Source organism: Purpureocillium lilacinum (assembly GCF_023168085.1).
Source record: "Purpureocillium lilacinum CBS 284.36 DNA, scaffold_3, whole genome shotgun sequence".
Lineage (NCBI taxonomy): Eukaryota > Fungi > Ascomycota > Sordariomycetes > Hypocreales > Ophiocordycipitaceae > Purpureocillium > Purpureocillium lilacinum.
In genome coordinates, this window is record NW_027072113.1 from 4,548,290 (window position 1) to 4,562,519 (window position 14,230).

The 14,230-nt window shown below is 61.0% G+C and overlaps 5 protein-coding genes across 5 annotated transcripts; 3 read left to right on the plus strand and 2 right to left on the minus strand.

Annotated features, from left to right (window-relative positions):
* Positions 1–1,137: 1,137 nt before the first annotated feature.
* On the plus strand, positions 1,138–1,473 carry PLICBS_004958 (uncharacterized protein; the record flags this gene model as incomplete). The annotated part of the gene is made up of 2 exons (XM_018325651.2): positions 1,138–1,337; positions 1,404–1,473. 2 exons carry the CDS (start codon positions 1,138–1,140, stop codon positions 1,471–1,473), a joined length of 270 nt encoding a protein of 89 aa, XP_018175403.1.
* Positions 1,474–3,742: 2,269 nt separating this feature from the next.
* PLICBS_004959 (uncharacterized protein) lies at positions 3,743–4,753 on the plus strand (the record flags this gene model as incomplete). Its single annotated transcript, XM_018325650.2, has 1 exon — positions 3,743–4,753. One exon carries the CDS (start codon positions 3,743–3,745, stop codon positions 4,751–4,753), a length of 1,011 nt encoding a protein of 336 aa, XP_018175402.2.
* Positions 4,754–6,510: 1,757 nt separating this feature from the next.
* On the plus strand, positions 6,511–7,643 carry PLICBS_004960 (uncharacterized protein; the record flags this gene model as incomplete). The annotated part of the gene is made up of 2 exons (XM_018325648.2): positions 6,511–7,144; positions 7,246–7,643. The coding sequence occupies 2 exons, from the start codon at positions 6,511–6,513 to the stop codon at positions 7,641–7,643; spliced, it is 1,032 nt and encodes a 343-aa protein (XP_018175400.2).
* A 539-nt stretch (positions 7,644–8,182) lies between these two features.
* On the minus strand, positions 8,183–10,348 carry PLICBS_004961 (uncharacterized protein; the record flags this gene model as incomplete). The annotated part of the gene is made up of 1 exon (XM_018325647.2): positions 8,183–10,348. One exon carries the CDS (start codon positions 10,346–10,348, stop codon positions 8,183–8,185), a length of 2,166 nt encoding a protein of 721 aa, XP_018175399.2.
* Positions 10,349–11,529: 1,181 nt separating this feature from the next.
* PLICBS_004962 (uncharacterized protein) lies at positions 11,530–13,771 on the minus strand (the record flags this gene model as incomplete). Its single annotated transcript, XM_018325646.2, has 4 exons — positions 11,530–12,398; positions 12,459–12,856; positions 12,916–13,048; positions 13,126–13,771. The coding sequence occupies 4 exons, from the start codon at positions 13,769–13,771 to the stop codon at positions 11,530–11,532; spliced, it is 2,046 nt and encodes a 681-aa protein (XP_018175398.1).
* Positions 13,772–14,230: the final 459 nt, after the last annotated feature.

Consider the following 14,230-nt stretch of genomic DNA (forward strand, 5'->3'; position numbering starts at 1 on the left):
ATGCATTTACACGGCAAGAGGCGCATCAATATCGGTCGTGTGCCCACCAGCCCGCGGAGAACACATCGCCGGTCATCAATGAGCCTTCCTCGTTGCTGCCTACACTGGAGCAGACTCATCACATATCATGTGCCTCGCATCGAATGCGACCTCCCGTTCCAAGGATAGTCGACCACTCAGCTGCGGCGAGTCTTGCAGGGCGAAAGAAGAACGATGCCGCTCATCGACGCCGCCTGCATATGTGGACGCACGACCTCTCTGAGATGGACAGAGAAAGAGAGCAAGCAGACGCGCACACACGAGGGGGATGCTACCGTATGACCGCTCGTGCATACCCGCCGGGGCTAATGGTTCTCGGTGTCATGCATGCGGAGGAACCACGCTACGGCTGGGGGGAGAGAGCATTTCGTGGACGGCTTTGCTGGGAGTGGCGGATAATGCCGCATGGTGGTGGTGTGGTCGACCGGGTCAGCTCAGAGGCCACGCGGACGGGCCGCGGATGGCGGCGGGAGCATCCAGGCCAGAACATCGAGGGAACTTCAAGAGTCGGCGCTGGCGATGAAGGGTGTGCAGCTCGATGCTGCTGTTTGCCCGGGGACGGTACAGAGTCCAGACTGTAGAGCTCGCGACTTACACGGACGGAACGCAAGAGTCAAGAGTTACGAGAGCAACGCGCCCGGAGAGATCAAGTCGCGATACGAACTGGAAACCCCCCTGTCCTGGGAATTCGTGTACGTACACGGCTTTCATGTTGAGCTCCGATTCGGCAAAGGGTGGTGCGGTCACGCAAGTGTTTTGCAGGAGCCGGAAGACCCAGGCTTCGATGCTGCTTTACGAGGAGATGCGGGTGAGGTCGAGACTTGTGCAGGGGGAGTTGTGCAGCGAATATGCGTATTCGGATGCTTAGTCATTCGCGCAGTGTTGTGAAATTTTGTGGGGTCGGCGAGGTCAACCTCGAAACTTTCAGCCTCGCGCCAAACCACCACGACAGCTTCTCCATCACGCCCAAAGACTCCAACCCGCGAACCCGATTCACGAACTGCGCAGACGCCGACCCGCCACTGCACGTCCCCCCGACAAGCGGTTACCCATCGCGACGCGCCACGCAGTAGAAACCCTCAACCGCCAACGGACAAGATGAGCTTCGTCCCCGTCAACCCGCGGCCGATGCTGCAGGACCTCGTCGACAAGCACGTCTCGGTGCGGCTCAAGTGGGGACAGACGGAGTACCAGGGCGTGCTCAAGGCCATCGACAGCTACATGAACCTGCAGCTGTCGGGCACGCGCGAGGTCATTGACAACAAGGAGACGGGCGTGCTGGGCCAGGTGCTCATCCGGTAGGACATGGCTCCCTGGGCGATGGGCGCGCTTGACTTTTGATACTGACGCGGGATCGTTTGCAGGTGCAACAACGTCTTGTGGATTCGGGGCGTCGACGGCACGGAGATAAGCGACGCTGAAATGAAGGATTAGGTGGATCGGACGGGTACCTCGACGATTTGCGCGGGTCGAGACGAGCGAGCCATTCAGAGTGGAAGGGGGTCGTGCCCGCGACCGGCATTGCGCCTCGAGGCAGCAAGAGTCGCGTGCTACGTCCGCTGCTCGACTGACAGACAAGACGGTGGTTCAAGGAGGACACTTGACAATGTCCACAAAGCCGGCCCTGCAGCAGCGATGCCGCCCCAAGCCTGCAGGTTGTCGCCGAAGATGGTTTCGCCTCGACCTTTGCGACTTTTTTTATCTACTTTTGGCTTAGAACGGGGCATCTAGACCGGTGCCCCTGGCATCGACTTATTGGGAGTTATGGGCTTCGTATCAGAGGCGACGCGAGCTGGTGTGGTTCTGGGACGAGGACGCCGAGATGGGCTGCTGCGAGGAGATTTGTTGTTCGGGTGTCAGATACACAGCCTGCTAGATGGAGTCTCGCCGACTGCGGCAACAACAATAACGATTCACGCCATGGTATTCCTTTGGTTGGTGTGCACATGCGTCGTCGTACGGTTGACTGGAAGGCGGGGTTGGTTCTGGGAGCTCTCGCATGGCGAGGCACGACAAGGGAGGCAGCAGAACGGTCAAGTGTCTCGGAACTGAACTAATGTCGCTGCGGCGGTGTCTGTGCTCCATCGGCCTTGTCGACTGCTGGAGACTTGAGCAGAAGGTCTTGTCCGTGGCATGGGACAAGCAGGATGCTTGCGTGTGCAACGCATGACATGAGCCTTTGTGCAGCCGGCCTACATTCATTGTATGGGCCAGACAGAGAGCACCGGCACATGGACTGGCTAAAGCAGCGACGCTGTCTTGCGCGGTCTTTCTGTCCAGCTGTCTCTTCCCTGTCTTGCCTTGTCGCTCTCTTGATGCCGACGCCCGCCCAAGTGTGCAGCGTGCCCACCACGCCCATGCATCGCAGAAGCCTCTCTCCTCTCCCCCATCGGCCAACAACATCTCGACTCACGGCGCGCCCCATTGGCGGCGCCCGGACAGGGCCCTGCAGTGTGACGCCAGTGGGGGCCCAATCAGGCGGCACAGGTAGACGCCGGCAGCGCGTCCACGGGAGCCCTCAAGGCAGTGGCCCCCCCGGGCGAGTGCCGCTACTGGCCCGCGCGGGCGTGCAATGCAGGCCGCTAACGCGCCGCGCCGCGCAGCCATTGCTGTGCTTAAGCGCCCGACCCCTCCCCTCCCCTCCCCTCCCGGGTGTCCCTCCACTCCCGTCCCAGCTGCCCTGTCCCACCTCCTCCCCCCAACCACACATCGCGACTCACGGCCGACGACGTACTGGCGATGCGATGGGCGGCGCCCCCCCGCCCGGGACTCGATGCACCACCACACCCGGCCTCGTTGCTGGGAAGGCGTTCGTTCACTTGTGCAGTAGTAGCAGCGGTGGCGGGCACACGCACTCGACGGGGAGGGGTGTGCGCAATCCGAGCTGCGAGCGGATCGGCTCATGGACAAGCTGAGCAGGGACAGCGGACCAGTGACCAATGCCCTCCTCCTCTTCTTCCCTCATGCCGCGAGGATCTGGGTTCGCCTTAGCGGGCGAGTGAGCGGAGGTAGTAGTAGTATAACAACACGACCAACAGCCCTTCCTTCTCTTCTTCTCTTCTTCTTCTTTTCCCTTCTTCTTCAGCAAGTCTCGTCAACATCGAATCCCCCGTGTCCGGCTATTTTGCCCCCTTTGTTTGTTTTAGTTTTGCCCCTTTGCATCACGTAGAGCTGGTTCTCTACCTTTTTACTTCTAATAAACCACCGATTCCAAACGTCGTCTTGCCTGCCGCCCGCGCGCGCTTCCGCCCAACAAAACAAGCTTGCCGAGAGACCTTACCACTCTCCTCGCAACCCATCAGTTCACTTTTTTGCTGCTGGCCAGCTTGACGGACAGACGACCGACAACGATCAATCTTTATTTATTTTTTTTTTGAAACTCGCGCCGGATACCCAAACGGCCATCTTTTTTTGTGTGGACTTTTAAGTTACTTTTACTTGCATCCAGCTTCACTCGCACCTTGCGCGCTCTTCGAAACCTCGAATAATCGCATCGTTTCTACATTTCCCCCCTCCCCTAATAGCAGAACCTGTGGATTTTACTTGCTCGCCAAAACTCTTTTTCACCACCAAGAACCGCATCCAAGGACTCGTTTTGAGAACATTCAGCGTCACCAGCACGCGTACACACGCATACACAAGCACGAAACTTGCAGAGATCTAGGCAGAAAAACCTCCAGTGTGAAAAAGACAAGCAACAAACATGTCGGCCGTCCAGCTCTCCTTCTCCCTCCGCGTCTCGTCCGGCGTCAAGACGGTGCACCTCCTCGGCTCCTGGGACAACTACGTCGGCCAGCTCCCGCTCTCCAAGGACAGGTCGTCGTCCAAGTCGGGCTCCTGGAAGGGCACGTTCCGCTTCCAGAACTCGACGCTCGAGGCCGGCCAGCGCTACTGGTACTACTACATCATTGATGGGTACCACGTCGCGCACAACCCCAGCGTCACGTCGACCACGGAGCCGACCACCGGTCGCGAGCTGAACATTCTCGACGTGCCCGCTGACAAGCACCGCTCCTCGTCCAAGACTTCGTCGTCGTCTTCGTCCTCGCACAAGTCCAAGTCCTCGTCGTCTTCGTCACACAAGTCGTCGTCCAGCAAGAGCTCGTCCTCGTCTTCGCACTCGTCGCGCCACCACTCGTCGTCGTCGTCCGGGGACCGACACCACCGGTCATCGCGCAACCGGGCATCCCTGTCCGTGGACATCCCCAAGGGCCGGCCGCTGTCCGTCTCGCAGATCCAGGCGCCCAAGCCCATGTCCCCGCACGCGACCAAGCACATCCTCGAGTCGGACTACTGCGACCCCGAGGCGCTCGAGGAGCTGACGGCTCGCTTCGGCAGCACGGGCTTCGAGGACGACGAGGCCGTCATCATCGCCAACTTTGGCTCCTCGCCCGTGTCGTCGACGGGGTCCTCGCTCTCGTACCGCTCCGACAGCTCGTCGCCCAGCTCCCAGCTCTCCGGGTACAGCACGCCCAACTCGGACGTCAGCACCTGCACCTGCGAGCGCTACGGCATCACCCGCAAGGGCGAGCGCGTCAAGCTCGACTGCGGCGGCGCGCACTGCGGCTACGGCGAGGAGACGTCTTCGTGCTCCAGCGGCGGCAGCGAGGACGAGTACGAGTACGAGCCCCAGGCCGTCGAGTACTCCTCGCACCACCGCCACCACGGCGGCACCAGCAGCAGCTCCCGCCGCCACGGCATCGTCGTCGGCTGAGAGTGTCGCGACGACGCCCACGGAGCTGCTGCTGTGCCGAACCCGGCAGGAAGAAGGACAAGTTTCACGTTTCTTTCCCCCGACTGTTCATTCCCTGGAAGCGAGCAGATGGCCACTCGGCCCTGGGCGTCTCGCTGGCTTCGCCTCACTCCCTCGTCTTGTTGCTACTGTCATTGCTGCTGCTGTGGGGTGTCACTGGACACCGTCGTCATGACATCCCGTCCCATCTTATTTTAATTCCGCAGAGGGATACGGCGCCGCGCCCAAGCTGGTCCTTGGAGATCGCGGGTCCGCCTGTTCCCTCTTGCGTGCCCCCCAACCCGACGAATGGGTCGATGCTGCGGCCCCCCGTAGGCGCGCCGAGCCCCGTGCGTGCCTCGTGCCTACGGGTTTCAGCCCTCGTTATTTTCGATGGTTCTTGGATCAGAACAGAACGGGCGATGTGCTTCTGTCGCCAAGGCATCGCCCGTTCGACCGACAATACTGGAGCGTCTCGTCTTCGGATGGGACGCCGGCTCCAGAAGGAAATGAGCTTGCACGTGGTGGCGGACGCTGCGGTTCCTGGGCCGGACGATTTATGCGATGGCCGGGAGGTCCGCAGCCCGCTCACTGTGCGGAAAGCTGAGGAAGGGAGAGGGCAGGTCCAGGCACGAAACGTCAACGTCTCCCGTGTGTGGACTCGCATATCAATGCCTGTGGATAGACGACGCTTTGAATCTATTCAGCAAAGTGAAGATGACGCCCCACTCATGCCTGCCGTGAACTCCGGACTCATGTCTACGTAGCAGAGTCCTCACTGACAGATGTAGCACTGTAGTCCCGTAGGGATTTGAACTCGAGAAGCAAAGACGACCGTCGAGACAGCCCCAAACGATGAGGAGACGTCTCGTGAGGTGGGAATAAATAAGTAAATACCCGACGCTTAATTGCGGCAATGCACAGACCCAAGCCACGCCCCATCCCGCAGTGGGCCATCCGCAGGAGCTTGCTTGGCTTGACTGGCGAGGCGCCCGCCGCACCGTCCCCGCCGCACCACCGCCGTTGGGACATCGCGATGTAGTATGCGGAGCTCCACCGAAAGCTGCTGCCCAACTCATCACGGCCCCCATCATTTCGGATAATTGAGAGGGCTCAACCGACCGACTGCACTATGATCTTCTCCGGCGGGTCAGCAGAGCCCGCGTGGCTCCCTTCCCCGTTCGCGGAGTTGAGTCGCCCATCCCGCGAGGGGAGGCAAGGCCGTCACATCGTTCACGTTCGTCAGAGGCTTGCCTGCCTCCGTGATGGTGGTGCGAAGGCGCCACGCCTTCGGCATGAATTGTCCCAGCGCGTCCCACCCCCAGCTGGTTCAGGAAATGGGCGGGGGATGGATGAGGTGGATGGAAGCTATAGTGGGGACCATGGCGGCGGACGTCAGTGCAGGTTGGCGCTGAATCTACCTACCGTCCAGGGGAGGAGGGGACGGGGACCCTGAGCCCCGTGGCGGGGTATTAGAACGGCGGCACCTTAACTACCGTTGCTTTGCTTTGCTTGACCCAAAGCTCCCCTGAGCCACCTCTCCAACATCGTCTCCTCTCTTCTCCCCCATCATCCTCTCACAACACCTGATTCCAATTCCCCCAGACCTGACTCCATATCATCGAGCTAGCATCGACCAATTCAACCTGAGGTACTCGTCGAAGTACTCGTGGAGAAGAAACCCGAGCAGAGCAGAATCAAGAAAGGAGGGCCAGGCGCCCACGACCACCACCGCCATCATGTCCGACGACCAGCTCATCCTCCCCATCATCGACTCCCACATCCACCTCTACCCGCAGTCCGAGGTCGACACGCTCGCCTGGTACACCCCCGAGCACCCGCTCGCCGGCCAGCGCTCCCTCGACGAGTACAAGGCCGCCACCGCCTCGGCGCCCTCGCTCCTGGGCTTCGTCTTCGTCGAGACGGACCGCAAGAACGACGTCGCCGCCGAGGACTGGGAGCAGCCCCTCAACGAGGTCCGCTGGCTGCGCCGCGTCGCCCTCGGCCAGCCCAAGGAGGGGGAAGGCCACAGCTCCGAAGACGCCAAGCTATGCCTGGGCATCGTCCCCTGGGCGCCGCTGCCCAGCGGCCCGGCCGTCCTGGAGCGCTACCTCGACGCCGTGAAGGAGGCTGCCGGCGAGGCGTGGCCCAAGGTCAAGGGGTTTAGGTACCTGCTGCAGGATAAGCCGCACGGCACGATGCTCGAGCAGGACTTTATCGACTCGCTGAAGCTGCTCGGCCGGAGGGGCTTCGTCTTTGAGGTGGGCGTTGACCAGCACCGCCGCGGGAAGAAGCAGCTGGATGAGGTGGTTGAGATGGTGGACCGCGCTCACGACGGCGTACCCGAGGACGAGAAAGTCACCTTTATCCTGAGTACGCCTTCCCTCGACTCGCCCCAGCGGCATTGTCGATGAATCCTGAATCCCATAAAATCCTGCGAGTGCCTATGTACGAAAGCTGACCTCGCGAACCAGACCACCTCTGCAAGCCCGACCTCACCATCTACAACGTCACCTCGGACCCCTCCTTCCACGCCTGGCGCACCGCCATGTACACCCTCAGCAAGGCCTCGCACACGTACGTCAAGCTCTCGGGCGGCTTCGCCGAGATGCCCCCCTCGCTGCGCGCCCAGGACCCCGCCCACATCTTCCAGTCGACGCTCGCCTGGCTGGGCATCGTCCTCGCCACCTTCGGCCCCGCCCGCATCATGTTCGGCAGCGACTGGCCCGTCTGTACCGCAAACGAGCTCGGCGACGAGGCCTGGCCCAAGTGGAGGCAGGTCGTCGACAAGATGTGCTACATGGCGACGCTCAGCGACGAGGACAGGGCCATGATCTTTGGCGGCACGGCCAAGAAGGCGTATAACCTGTAACGAGGGGGAGTGGTGCGGACCGGTCCGGGGGCGAGGGCACATGGAGCTGGAGCAGGATGTATGGGAGCAGGGATATGGGAGGAGTCTCGCGGCATTTGGAACGACATGATGTCTTGTAGCTTGATACCACTATTTGGTCGATCCTCACCCCAACATCACACGGCGTGACTCCCGTTCGCGATCTAGTCATGCAAGTGTATATTTCAGGCACTCATGTTCACATTCATCATGGAGCGCAGCACGTCGCGGCGGCTGCGCTCATCAATGCTAGTCAGTCTACCGTACGCCGTCCGCATGAGGGAAGAACAAGAAGCAGCAGCAGTAGCCTCAGCCACGCCGCAGACCAACAAGCCAGCCAAGACCAAGGGGGAAATCATGGGAAGCAGAAATAAAAGACGGCATCATCTAGACGCCGTCCACTCTCCGAGCGCTGCCTCCACCGGCCCCATCTCTGTCCATCGTACATTGCCACTGCGTCGCCATCGTCTTCGTCGTCGTACCGCAGCAATACACACACAAGGCAGGGCAGTGAAGCGCGCCTACTCGGTGCGTCCGCGGTAGTTGCCCATCTTCTCAATGGAGCTCATGATGCCGCTCCTCGGCACGCCACCCGGTCGCGGGAGGCCACCGCCAATGCCGCTGCCGCCTCCGCTCTTGTTCCGCTCGTGCGGTGCCCTCAGTCCCGTGCCGGGGGCGCGGAGTCCGGAGCCGCGACCGACCGACGCGCGCGGCGTCTTGGCCTGCTCCGGCTGTCGCTGGGCCTGCGCCTGCGCCTGGTGCATTCCGTCGCGCTGGATAGGGTTCTGCACGGGGACTTGCTGTTGTTGAGACGGCGGGTGCTGCTGCTGCTGCTGCTGGTGCTGCAGTTGTTGTTGCTTCGGCTGCGCGACGAAGCTCTGCATGCTCATCATCTCCTCCGCCAGCTGCACGAGCTCGCCCTTTTCGACGCGCTCCTTCTCGAGCATGCCCCTCAGCTGCTCGTTGTCCTTCTTGACCGTATCGACGACAGCCTCGAGGCGCTGCACGTCCGCGTTGAGCTCCTTAATGGCGGCGCTGTCGCGGACGGCCTGGACCTTGCGCTCCTCCACCTCGGACGCCTCCACCTTGGTCATGGTGGCATCACGGCCGATGCGCAGGCGGTCGTTCTCGTCCGCCAGCTCCTCGAGCCGCGACTCGAGCTCACGGACCTTCTTCTCCCAGCGTGACTCGTACGACTTCTTGAGCGCCGCCACCTTGGTCTCGTGCTTGCTCTTGTACAGGGCGTGGAGCTCGCGGGCGACGCGCTCGACGGCGATTTCGACCTCCTTGTTGTTGTTGGAGGCCGGAGACGCGGCTGCTGCCTTCTCGGGCGACGAGTTGCCCTTGTCGGAATCCTTGCCGGCACGCATTCCCGCCATCTTGCTCTCCGCCTCTTGATGTAGCATCTCCGCAGCCTCTCTGCGCTTCTCACTCTCGTCGAGTTTCTGCTCGAGCTCGTCCCTCTCCTGCTGGCCGTGCACAATCTCCTCCCGGACCTTGCGGAGGACGCTCTCCATCTCGCGGCCGCGCTTCTCCCAGTCCTCCTTCTCCGCCGTGAGGTGCTCCTTCAGGGCGCGCTCCTCGCGCAGCTGCTCCATGGACTCGCCGACGCGCTTCTCCGCGTCGCCGACCGCAGCCTTGAGGGACTGCACCTCGGCCTCCTTGCCGCTCAGGGACGCCTTGAGGGAGCAAATCTCCGACAGGAACCCGGACTTGAGGGACTCGAGCTCGCGCGGCGTAATGGACGGCACGCTCCGGGGTGTCGGCATGGGTGGGATGTCAAAGTCGATGAGGTTGCCGAGCGGGCGGCTTGGGGTGGAAGCCAGGTTCGCGGCGAGACGGGACGGTGATGGATTGTTGCCGCGCTTGGCGGGTGATCGTTGCGGGAACCTCATCTGTTCGGTAAAGTCCATCAAGAGATTTGTCGTGTTTCCGGAATCGTCATGGGAGGGTTGGCGCGTTCCTCGTGCGGCGGACAGATCGGGTCTTGCTCGCGGTGTCATACCACCGAGGCCAGAGAATTTTGTCGGGCTCTGTCCCAGCTTCGCAAACATGGTCATGTTCGGCACGGCCGAAAAGGTGCTAAACGTGCTGACCATGGTGTCGTCTGGCGCGGCGGTCTCGTCGGCCACCGCGGCCTCCTCTCCATCCTCCTCCAAGGTGCTCTGTTCGTCCTCAAAGATCTCAATCGCATGCTTCAAACCCTCGTTTTGCATTACCGCGTCTTCGAGGCTAATCGTCCGCTCGTGCGTCCTGCCGACCCTTGGCGTCTCCTCCGGCCCGCTGACCCTAACAGGGAACCGTTTGTCCGGCGACATCTTCCGGGGGCTGCTGCTTCGGCGCTGACGCTTCTCCCCCTCTGAGCCTGAGGAGGGCGAGGAGCTGCGCTTTTGGTCGGAAGACGAGAGGATCTTGAGTGGGGAGAGTTCAGTGCCGGAAATGATGCGGCTGCGTCGCGCGTCGGCCGCCTTGGACGGGGAGACGTTCTCCTGTCCCGGCGCGCCCGTCTCGTCAACGGCCGAGACAAACGGTGACGAGTTCTGCGTCGAGTCCTCGGCGGCCATTTCGACCGGCTCTCGGGGGTATGCCTTTACAAATTCGTAGTCGTCGTACCTCGTCACCGTGGCAGGGGCGGCGGGCGAGCGATTCAGGTTTGTCGCGCTTGCTGGCGTCAACGGCGAGGCCATGATGGGGGGAAAGGGAAGTCAGAGGCGCACGGGAGCACGGGAGCTCTGTGATAGCTGCGGTTCGCAATCGCACTCCTCCGGCAGCCAATATTCGGTGGTTCGACTTTTGGAAAGTTGACGAGTCGCGCGAATCGATTGTCTGGAGACGATGGACGGGGCTCGTTGGGGCAGGTGCGTCTTTGTTTATTCGTCGACCAGGCAACCCAACCAACCATAGCCGCTTACACACGCACATCACGTGTTTGACGGTCTTACACACAATATACGAGAACAGTCTGTTGCCCTGTCACCGAATTTTCAAAGGCTTCCCAATAATGTCGCGTACAGGCTGTCTATAGGTCTCGCGGACGGAGACGATAGCCCGAGGGCTTGTGACTCGAGATGCCTGGCAAACACTGGCGTCGCCCGCCACCAGCAAGCCAGCCCGCGATCTCCCGACCGCTGGACTTCGCACGCGACAAGCCCTTGCCTAACTACGCCTCATTGACGCTTTCGTGCACGCCATGCAATTACAGTTCTTACGTGGTACGTCAAAAGCCAGTCAAAGCTAGTCTTCAATCACTTTTATTGGTCATCTCATAAAGTCGTTACCTGATAACGCACCCGTGTCCAAGTACACCATCTCGGCGCTGTTTAACAGATGGCGACAACCAAGCGGAAAGCACAGTCATAAAGTCATCATCGGGGCCCTCCCCGATACCTCTGTCGTTTCCAAACACGTCTGCCCATCAAGAGAGCTCGAACCTTTAGAAGAAGAAAAAGCGTAAGGCTAGTCGCGCGGTCGGCCATCAACTCGTCGTTTCCCGCCTGAGTGTCGTAACAGGCCTGTGGTGCTTTTACTTCCTCTGCACTCGTGTCGTTTGCTGCCAAAAGCGGCCAGAATTCAACCGTGGAGTTCTCGCAGTCAAACCCTGCGCTCCCAAGAATTAAGTTCCGTCCGTCCGTGCAAAGCGTGACTCATCAGCCATGTACATACATGACCTGGCATCTCAAATAACATAGAATCGGTTTGGTCGTGTCTCGTCAACGTGTCTTTGATGCGAGGAAGGTTGCCGATGAGTCTGCGTGTACAAGAACAAATCCAAGGAAAGAAAACACAAGTATAACAAAGAGATTTGCAAAGTGCGCGGCTGCGGTTCAGGCGAGGCGTCGCTCGCCCCAACCGTGCCGCGAGAAGACGCTCACCGCCTCGGCGGCCCGGCGACGGCCGAAGCTGGTCGGTTCAGCGCGTCGTACGCCGGAGCGGGGACCGAAGTCTCCATCATCGTCTTGCGTCGTTTAAGGTCAAGGCCCATGCCACCTGGGCCGTCGTTAGACCTGAGATCGTCATCGTCCTCGCGACCCCTCTTCATGCCACCGGAGCCATTCATGACTGGGGCTTGGGGTGCATAGCCATTGGCCATGGAGTTGGTCATGTCTGCTTGGGGGGCGTAAACGTCACCGCCCGGCGCGCCGTTGGTAGGCGCGCGATCATTCGTCATCACATTGTACAGGTTGCTCGACGACTGGATGCGAGGAGGCGTGCTGTAGCCCGGATGTTGCGGGTAGTACGGCTGGTGGGGGGCCGCAGTTCTGGGCGTGGCACGCCCAGAGGCCGGAGGGTGACTGGGGGATCCAGTCATGTCCGAGGGCATGTTGCCGTCGCTCACCAAGGAACCCACGCCCGGAGCCGTGTAGTTGTACGAGGTGCGCGAGGCATCGTAGGCACCGCTGTCATGGGTGTACTCGGCATCATGCTCATGGTCTGGCTCATCGTCGGCAGCTTGGTGCTGGGCACCTTGCTCCGACATGATGCCATTGGGCGGCTTGCTGTCATGCTGGTCGCCGGGGTGGCCACCAGGAGCAGCTCGGTTCGACGGAGGCGCCATCTCGTTCTTGGGATACGAGCCAGGCTGCGCGTACATCCGATCCTGAGCACCGTTCGTGTTGCTCTGATACGGAGACTGCTGCGAAGCCGGAGCGCTGTACAGCTGGCGCGAGCCGTCATATCCCTGGGCGGCAGACGAGTACGACTGCATGCTCGACATTGAGCTGCCGGGCGGCGTCGTAGCTGAGTGGCATCGTTAGCATCAATGAGCGGAGTGACGGGAAATATCCTGCGTGTACATACCTTGCGTGCCATTCATGCCCTGCCCTTGCCAACTGAAGCCTTCTGACGGGCCCATGGTTCCCATAACGCTCGAGGCGCTAGTAGGAGGCGTGGGAAACGTATGAGCACGGTCGAGCGACGGCCGCGCCATGTTGGTCTGAGACGGAAGCGACGGCTGCGGGCCGGGAAGGGCCATGGAGTGGTGATGATGTTGCTGGATCGACGGGAGGCCAGGCGCGGGGGTGCGAATCTGGCCCTGCTCCTGTTTCCTGCGCTCGGCAGCAGCCATGACCTGCGTTGTTCTGCTCTGGTTCGTCGGGTGATAGAGGAGCGCGCCGATGTTGTGAACGAAGAGCGGGTACAACATCTCCGTGATCTTCTCCTTGTTGGCAAAGTCCAGAGCACGCTCGTAGGGGATCCTGTTCCGTCTTAGCGTTCCCGTTCCTCATGTCTCACCAACGGGGCGGGTTCAGCATACCAGACGCCCTTGAGGTGCATGGGCCCAATCTTCACAACATGGCGGATCTTTTCGCTCTTCAAAATACCGTCACGTCGCCCGCGCGTCATGCCGGCCACGTTCAACAGCTTGGTACCGTTGATCATGTGGTTGTCTGTAAGTGAACGTCGTCAGCACCATCATCCCCGTCTTCTGCCCCGCGTGCGGGACCGTCCTCACAAATATCCTTACCTTCGCGACGAGCTACACAGATACCGCGAGCCTCAACCTGGAAGCAGAGACTCCCCTCGTCCTCCCACAGCGTGGCCGTAACCCGGGGTTTCATGCCCGGGGGCGGAATTTGTCCCGTGGTGTCGAATCCCGCATATTGGTTGCCAATGTTTTGCTGTCCAGGAACTCCAGGCAGCGGCAGCACATTCTGCGGCTGGCCCATGTTGGACACGGGCGGCGCTGCCGGCGGCGACGTCAAGCCATTGGTGTAGCCATATTGGTACCCGCTGGCGTGATACTGAGCAGGACCAGGTTGCAGCAAAGTCGGCTGATGGTGCTGGTAGTGCGTCATGGACCCCGACGTGACGGTCTGTGGAGGCGGTGCCTGGCCAGCGGACATGTGCTGGGGGTAATACATGTCGGCGGCCTGATTCATGGCGTCGTAGCTCACGATTGTCGTGGGCGGCCCCGTGATGGCGTTGATCGGCAGGGTGGGCGACGGAGTCTTGGGTCCGTTTGACGACGCGGCCGACGTGTACGAGGACTGGGAACCTGCGTGCGAGCCGTTTGACGAAGCAATGGAGCTGAGCCGCGGCGAAGAGGTGCCCGACGAGTATGCCTGGCTCGGCAGAGGGAGGGGGAGGGACGGCAATCTGTCGACACTCATAAAAGACGCTCGCCGAGTAGCGGACGATCTAGTTGCGAGAGGGTTTGGTGGGACGCCGGCATGCGCTTCCGAAGTTGGGCGCACGTCCAGCTATCAAGGTCTGATTCAACCCTGATCTTGGAGCAACCGAGCCTGGTTCCTCCGACGGTTGCGAGTGCTCGCTGCGGGAGGCCTTGTTCGGCAAAGAGTCCTTGTGGGCAGACGAGGTGTCTTCGACTGTGGTTTGGACGGGGCGGCTGAGATCGCGGAAAGGATCTTGAATTGGCCTGAACAGAACAGAAATACAAAGGTGAGAGCGTTGAGTCGCTTCAGAGAAAGCTTTTCGGAATGCGTACTCGTCGAGGAGGCGTGTTAATCGTAACAGGGCATCAAAAACCAGAACTGGCTCGGGTCGCTACATGGAACGGTCGAACAAGACGAGTAGACGGGCGGATCGCAGCACGGCGGGAGCTGCAGCTG